General features: G+C 38.3%; 1 protein-coding gene across 1 annotated transcript in view; it reads left to right on the top strand.

Annotated features, from left to right (window-relative positions):
* Positions 1-2,640: 2,640 nt before the first annotated feature.
* NUP50 (nucleoporin 50kDa) overlaps positions 2,641-8,364 on the top strand; it is a 10,669-nt gene continuing 4,945 nt past the window's right edge. The window contains exons 1-4 of the mRNA XM_010002963.1: positions 2,641-2,714; positions 3,923-4,006; positions 6,496-6,691; positions 7,877-8,359. Coding sequence (XP_010001265.1) covers positions 2,646-2,714; positions 3,923-4,006; positions 6,496-6,691; positions 7,877-8,359 — 832 coding nt within the window. The 5' untranslated portion in view covers positions 2,641-2,645. The remainder of the gene's footprint in view (positions 2,715-3,922; positions 4,007-6,495; positions 6,692-7,876; positions 8,360-8,364) is intronic.

The raw sequence follows: 8,364 nt of genomic DNA on the forward strand, positions 1-8,364 counted from the left end.
AAGCCACGCATCCGGCCCGCAAATGTGTTGGTACCAGAGGCTTCTTCGGCTGCCTTGTTTTGGGTCGGGCGCTCCTTAGTGCCAGTACCGGAGCCTGATGGTAGATAGGTGATACTGTGGAATTCAAGCGTTAAGTCTTGTTCTCTAAGTGCTGCGTTAAATAGGGCAGCTGTGGCTGGATTTTAGTAGTTCAACAAAGCATCTGTATTGTGAGCATTTTAAATAAAGAGAGCCGTTTTATCAAAACACTCTCAGCCTGCTCAGACCATTCGCTACAGAAACTTTTTGAAGGTTCTGAGTATCAGATATAAGTGGTTTTGTGCTGCTTCTTGTTTCACAGGCTAGAAAATATGTCTAGGATTCTCTTCATCCTGTCCTCATGTATGTTAGATTTTGTACATTCAGTACTGATGTAGAGAAATCATGTAAATGCAGGTAGGTGCAAAGAATCTGGAGGCCAGGCGACATGTTTCCTCCTCTTCTGTTAGTGGAGAAACAGGCTTTCTGGTTGATGTCGTGCTTGTGGCTGGGTTAAGAGTGGTAATTTGATCTTCCGTGAAATCCAGTGGTGTAATTCCAGGTCTTACTAGCTTTTGACTTGTGGCTGCTGCCAAAGAGATGCATGAAAACTTGTCTTCCTCTGGATGTGTCTGTATAACCTTGTGGGAAACTGGACTAGGCAGCCAATATACGACTATTAAATAAGTGATTTAATTTTTTTTCAATAGATTACATTGAAATAGTTCCCCAGTCTGCTGATAATCATGGAGGGCACAATAGGACCTCTACTTTCAGGATGGTGTGGTTTATGCTATTAAAAAGCATTTGCCCAAAACAGCCTTTTGTCACTGTACTGCCAAAAGACCCCAATAACTTGACCTTATTTGTGAAGTGTGTCAGATGAAATCCATGGTGCAACCTCTATAAGGCTGCTGTGCAGCTGGATTTACTGTTCTGTTTTAAAAATATTTCATTGCCTAAACAAGATTATCTGTAACTATGTCATTTTTGGCTCTGAAATTCAATTATTTATGGAATTCTTTTTATCTGGCCAGGTCTGAGTCATGAACCCAAGGAGGGTTTTTTGAAGAGTTTTATGTCTTGCATTTGCTGGAGACTTAAATTTCTGTATTTCTTTGAAGAGTCTTCATCTTGTCAGCTGATAGAATCGTAGTTAGTAAAAAACCTTTTTTTCATATAAAATTTGATTAATTGATTGCTTGCCAAGTCTCTCAGATAGAAAATAACATAGCTGGACCAATTATTTTCTTTGTATGCAGCTGGTAAGTTGTACTTCAGTTAAAACTCTTACAGACATTCCTGTTTGAAAGTTGATTTTCCCTTATATTGCAGAGAAAACTAGCAAAATGATGATTGGCTGCTTACATGAGTTGCTCTAAAATTCATGGTGTTTTATGTGCCCTTTGGAGGAAACCGAATTAATTTGATTTGTAATATAATTTTTCAAATTCCAAATTATTAATACTATTCTGCCTATCCTGGGTTTTGTAGGGAAGTCAATGTCTTTGTAGGAAAACAGACTTTCTGCCCAGCTGCTGCAGCAGGTCCCTATCAGTATTTATTTTGGATACTGTAAAGCAGTTTACTTTCCTCTTGCAAGACTGTTGCTGCTTACATGGTGTTCTGGTTTTGCTGGGATAGAATCAGCTGTCTGTTCTGGAAAGCTGTATTCTGAGAAGACTGCAGCACCCGAGTCACAGGGAACAAAGTTGCTCAGAGCTTTGTTACAGTTTGTGGCCAGCCTAGGTGTGTGGGTTTCAATAGTGATCAAGGTCTTTGGCAGCTTCCAGTCAGCCAGGTGCTAAAGCTGGGAGGAGAGGAAGCCAGAGCAGCTGACCCAAGCTGACCAACATAAGTGTCCTATACCATAAACCTCACACTCCCTATAAATTGGAAAGTTTGCTGGGGATATCTCTGTCTCTCTCCAAAATGGTGACATCCTGGAGGGTGTCTCCTGTCCTGCTCCTGAGGCCTGCTCTCCTGTTTGTTGTGACCATTGCGCTTTTGCTGCAGCTGTGCTGCTCGCAGTATTAGTTTTTATTAGGTTTTTTATTAGTTTTTTTATTCAATCTGTTTCTATTTCAACCCACGGGTCTCCTTTACTTTTTCTGATTCATCTTCTTGCGTGGAGAGGGGTCACTGGGTGATAGAACAACTGACTCAATGAAACACATGGTTATCCTGAAGTGAGATTGAGTGGAATATGAAATATTTTAAACAGATCTTTTTTACCTACTTTGGGGTTTTTTTGCAGCCCTTCAGAGTAAGTGACAGCCAGGTACATGGGTTATAGGACTGACAGGAATTTCCCTAGCAGCAGCACTGCATGGGAGATCTTATCCCATAATTGAACTGTATGTCTCTATTGTTGTTTAAATTTACTATCAAATATGGCTGATCGCCACTACTTCAATCTCAAGTGCTGTTGGTTGTTGCAACAACAGTTGTTAAAAAGACTTGTTTTTCAAGTGTCATTCCAGTTCTGACCACCCTCTATATGAACTCTGATTCCCATTACTTGCTGTAAGCAATACAAACAAGAGATCACTCTTGTTTAGAATTTGTTTTCTGTGCAATTGATTCTATCCTGTTTTGGTTTTTTTTCTCCACACAGGTGTGGAAAAATGGCAAAGAGAATTGCAGAGAAGGAATTGACTGACAGAAATTGGGATCAGGAGGATGAAGCTGAGGAGGTATGTGTATCTATACATTAGATTACCCATCCCTACCCCTGCAGGTAGTATATGTGGTAGTTACTTGTGCTATTTATCTTGTGGGCGGAATCTGCAATTAAATTGGTTAAAGTCTAGCAATTAAAGATAATGTTATAGAAGATTTTTTGTTTGGTTGTTTGTTTTTTTTTTAAATAAAACTTCCAGTATAGGTAGACCTTATGGTATGGCAAAGCAGCTTATAACAGTTAAAATGACATCAGAAACTTAGGGGAAAAGAACTTTACATTTCTAAAGGGAACCCCCCCGGTTGTTAAAATGTATAATGCTTTTGAAATCTTCAAATGTGTGATGGTATTCATTGAGTTCACAAGAAAAGCTCTTTTGATTTCTTGAGATAGTTGACTCTAGGCTTCACTGACATAACACAGTCTATATACCTTATCTTAATGTCTCATGGCCTTTTTTTAAGGTCAGTAATAGTTAATTTCAGAAATAAGGAGTGCTTCGCTGAATGTCTCTGTGTAGCCAGAGGAATTAAGCAGTCAAATTTGATTGTAAAACAAGACTTTGATGTCTAGTGTCTCATTTATTTTTGCTTCTTATATTGTCTTTAAACAAACTGTGCTAGCTTTTGTGTTACTAAAATATTAAATGTCTAGGCCTATGAAATATAATAAAAAAAATGCTAGTAATCTTTCAGAAACTTGAATATAAGAAAGTTTAATTTTCTCCTTTATTGTGGGGTAGTAATTAGTCATTAGCTTCCTTTGTTAATAGTGGAACTACAGCAGATTGCAGGGGATTGATTGACTTTGACCCTACATCTCAATATACCTTCTCTAAACTGAAGATTGCTTGTAACAGTGCAATACTGACAGGCTGCCTTCAGCGAAGATACCTTATGGTTTTGTTGAAGAAAAATAAATTAATTGAAAAATTGTTGAATTAGCTGTCATAATAAAGTTGGGATTGCAGAAAAGGAAATGTAGTGCAGAACAAGGAAGAGTTTTGAAAGTATCAACTATTTGTCCACCTAGCTGGGCAAGCTAATTACAATACTACCTGTTCTGGTTTGTTTGGTCTGTTTTGTTGAGGTTATTTGACTTGTTATGGAGAAGTGTTATGATTGTGTTAAAAAAAACCCTGATCTCAGCTATTCCTTCAGACTTTGAGGACTTTATGCATTCTGAGAATTTCACTAATGATTCCATAACTTCTCCTTAAAGGTGGGAACTTTCTCAGTAGCAAGTGAAGAAGTCCTGAAGAACAGAGCTATTAAAAAAGCAAAGCGCCGAAACGTTGGATCGGAGGTAACGTGTAATCACTGAGCATTAATGTTGTAGTTTGGCTCGGCTGCAAAACATGCCATCCATCCTGAGGTTTTTATTTGTTTGGGCTTGTAATGATGGTGTGTAAAGCTGTCATTTAGTAGGTATATGCAACTAGTCCAGGTCATTCATGCAAATGAATTTTTGCTTACTGTTCCATAGCAAGGGAAGGGATAAGGCTAGAATGAAAAAGGGGTAATAATAGTGTTGTCCCAAAATCAGAGTTCTTCACCTGGTGTTCAAAAAACAATTGAGACACAGAGCCAAGATACTTCTATTCCAGTTCTGTATGGAAAAGGGGATGCTAGGTGATAATTCTCAAAGCAGGGTCTTGTCTACATAATAACAACAAAGAGGAAACTAGAATAAAGTGCATAATTGGTTAGTAATTAATTCTCTTATCTCAGGGCTGGTGCTATCTTTTGTTTGAGATTAGGCCACGTCTGATTAAGGCCAAGGTCTGATGCCACCCCACCCCCCAACAACTACACAAGCCCACCTGGTTTCTAAACCTGGAATATTTATGACTATTAACCCTTGTCTTTCAAGAACACTGCTAATGACTGGGTGAAGGGTGATGTATATTTTTGAAGGATAACTGCAAGAGTGTTTCAGACACAATGTCTTCTACAGATGGGTAAAATAGCATTTGATAAACTGCTCCAGTTTCATTCTTTGCAGAGATGGGAGCCTGGAATTTAAAAGTTACTAGTTGTCCACAGTGGAGGGCTGAGGGATGTCTCAGGCAGATGTTAAATAAGCAAAAGCTGTTCTGAGAAAGAAAAAAGATATCTTTTGTTAAGAATGTGGCTATTTTTTTTATCCCACAAAGAGCTTCAGTGGCACCTACTCTCTGTAATAACAAATTGAGAATGGAGAGGAATTTGGCTTTGTTACAGGTTTAGTCCCCATGAAAGCATTAACTCAGTCCAATCAGATTCTGGTCCTTTCAAAAATCCCTGACAGATGCTTTGTCATATATATTTTTCTATGAAATGCTCTTCCAGCAGCATATGCCCCATGTTAGAAATAGGACAGATATTTTACCTATTGTTCACATTGATTTTGGATTGAATGGGACTATGCACAACAAGGCTAGATAGTTTTCTCCTGTCCTTTTGGTTTTTCTTTTGCAGTCCTAGCAGTGTAAATGAGGAAGCTGTCCTATTGCACTTTTGCCTATAGTACAAATGTGGTAGAGGATGCAGTACTGGGAAAACGTGATGCAGGAAGTAATCCACAATGGAACAGGAGAGATTTGGAGGCAAATGGAATAGGGAAAACAGGCTGAGAAAAGGGACCAGATGATTGCAGAAGAAATACTCAGGAGGCTGGGTGTCAGCTGTTAAGAGATAAAAGCTACAAGAGGAGCTAGGATTGGCTGGGCAAAGTCTAAAAAGGAGAAGAGACAGCGGGACAGCTGAGGCTGCATAAGAAACCTGTGAAACATTTGCAAAAAGAGAAAGTTTACTGATGTCTGTAAATGGAGCAAGCAGAATGCTGTAAAGGAAAAGACTGCAGTTGATCTTGAGTGTCCAGAGAGAGAGGTAAGACTGATCCAAGAGAGACAGAATAAAAATAGCTACCTAGAAATGAGGAACAGAGGGCTGCACTGGAAAAGGTAAAGCACAAAGTGAGCAAAAAGAGCCCAAACTCACAAGGTTGTACCGGAACCTAAAATTGGTAAGTTTTGCTATTTCTTCAGTGGCAAAAGCAGATGGAACTCGGAAGCAATTCTCCTTTTCCTCTGGTGGCTTTCCAGAGACATTGAAACACCACTTCCACTAATAAGTGCTTATTACCTCAAAAGGGCATTAGGTGTACTACCTAAAAATGGCAGTGTCTATTTGTGTGTCAATGCCACTGTATCTTTTAAAAATGGGTAGGAAACTATACCATAAAATAATATGGTTTCCAAGATAGTGTTTAGGTAATGAAAAGGCTGCAGGAAGCATACATTTTCTGTTACCTAGTCCAGCCTTATCTTTGCTTCTCCCATCAGTCACATTGAAACGTGTGGTAAATCACTGAAATGTTATACAGGTGACTACAAAGTAAGGTGTTTTGATGACTGGCTTCAAGTGTTGGAGACTAATTGTGGTCATAAATGCTAAAAGTTGCTGAAAATAAGCCCGCAATTAAATATTGCTGTGTAATTATTGAAAGAAAACAAGATGCTATGGATTTCTAAATAGGTAGTCAAACATATCTCCTGCTCTGAACAACTTTTATACATCCACTTCCTAGATCTAGCTTATTTTCATACCAGGCATCTGAGTCCTTTAAAAATAGTAGTAATATGTGTCATAATAGAGGTATTAAATTTGTTGACATAATTGACTTAGAATAATGCATGAAATGACACACTGAATCAGAGTAAAATAAATGGAATACTAAGTGGGCATAGGCATAGTGTCCTTGTGGAAGGCATGTATGTAACTGGTTGTCTTTTTTTTTTTTCCTCCCTCCAGTCTGAAAGTGGAGGTGCTTTTAAAGGTTTTAAAGGCTTTCTATTGCCTTCTGGAAAAGGAGGAGGTGGCTTCAGTGGATTTGGTAACGGTGCAGGAGTAAAGCCCTTAGAAGGGCTGTCTAATGGGAGCAGTAGTGTCTCTAGCACCCCTTCTTTCAGCAGTTTGAAGACCACGTCTGAAACACAATCAGCATTTGGTAAGTTTTAAATGAGCATACATATTTATCAACAAAGTCAGCCCTAAAGTCCCTAGGCTTAATTTAATGGTGAAGAATCACATTCTGTTTTAAGGTTTTCGAACTTTATTCCTTTTTGTAAGATTTCTTAAGAAGATTTTAGACTGCTGGAGGGATAAGTTATGAAATGCATGCAGTTTTAAGAGCTGGAAGCTAAATTCCTATTTGATCTAATGCTGGAGGTAGAAGCTTTATAGGCATAAACAGGAATGGAAGATATTGGCATTAAGACACTCTGAATAGTATAAAACAGCTAATAACATATTCCAATTAAATAATTGTCCAGATTCTCTGAATTTAATTAAAAAAAAAAGATAATGGAAAATGTTGATTTAGTAGGACTGCAGTTTCTCTGTGTGATTATTATTATTTTTTTTTTTAGTGTTCTTGTTTCTGGTTTTTTTGCAGTTCTTGATAAATACATTCTGCATAGCTGAAGTCTTAACCATTTTTTCCCCCCTGTACATCTTACATTGCAGAGTCTTACCAGAATCTTACCTGTTACATTAATACCTATGTTTGAAGACATTTGAACCATTTTGCCAAATCTGACTCATCTCATGCTTTAGTAGACCCTGAAGAATATTAGCTCTGTTGGTGTTAGAGACGCAAAACTCTTAATCATGCCACTGTGTCTCAGAGTCAGCATGCCACATTTAATGAGAATTTTCTTAACTCCTTTATTACGGTTTTTAAATTGAAACCACTCAAAAACCTGCCAAGTCATGGACTTGTGTGTTCAATGTTAAAGAGTAATAGCAAGAGGTAACTTGAATATTTTGTTTCAATAAATATTACAGCTTGGTAAAGCCTGAATTAAGATTTTGGGAGTTTTGGTGAAACACAAAACTTTAATGTTATTCTGTATTATTTCTTTGGCTTTTTTAATACACAGCTGTGTGCTCCATCCCATTGCCTATCCCTGAACTTACTTAAAAGTAGGGGGCTTAGGTCTGTTTTACAGCATTATCTGTGCAGTTGTACCACAGGATCAGATACACAGTGTCGTGATAAAAGACAAGGTGTATCTAACTGAGCAAGAACAGTGATTTGATAAAGAAATATTAAGAATGTGTAGTTTAGGTTTTTAAGAGAATTGTGTCTGCTGGAAAGAAAACACTCTAAACCACGTTTTTGTTTTGATAGGATCCACAATGTCCAATGGTCCTGCTACTACTGCATTTACTGAGAAGAAGGCTGCGAGCCCAAATGCCAATGGTGGCAGTCAACCATCCTCATCTAGCTATGCTCAGAGTAAAGTTTGTAGCTCTGGTGTTTACCACAAACAGTTAGCAGCTTTAAACTGTTCTGTGCGTGACTGGATAGTTAAGCATGTCAACACAAACCCACTGTGTGACCTGACACCCATCTTCAGAGACTACGAGAAGTACTTAGCAAACATTGAACAGCAGCATGGAGGTGGCAGTGATAGCAGCTCTGAAAATGAAAGCAACAAGACATCTGGATCTCAGGCCGTTTCTGCATTTGGGAATTCCAAGCTGCAGCAAGGATCAACATTTTTGTTTAACAACAAAACTGAGGATACCTCGGACAAAAAACCTGAAGCTGCGTCAGAAAAAAAAGCCCCATCCTTAGGAGCTACATCAACTGCCTCATTTAATTTTGGAAAGAGT

Source organism: Chaetura pelagica, unplaced genomic scaffold (assembly GCF_000747805.2).
Source record: "Chaetura pelagica isolate M959 unplaced genomic scaffold, ChaPel_1.0 scaffold117, whole genome shotgun sequence".
NCBI lineage: Eukaryota > Metazoa > Chordata > Aves > Apodiformes > Apodidae > Chaetura > Chaetura pelagica.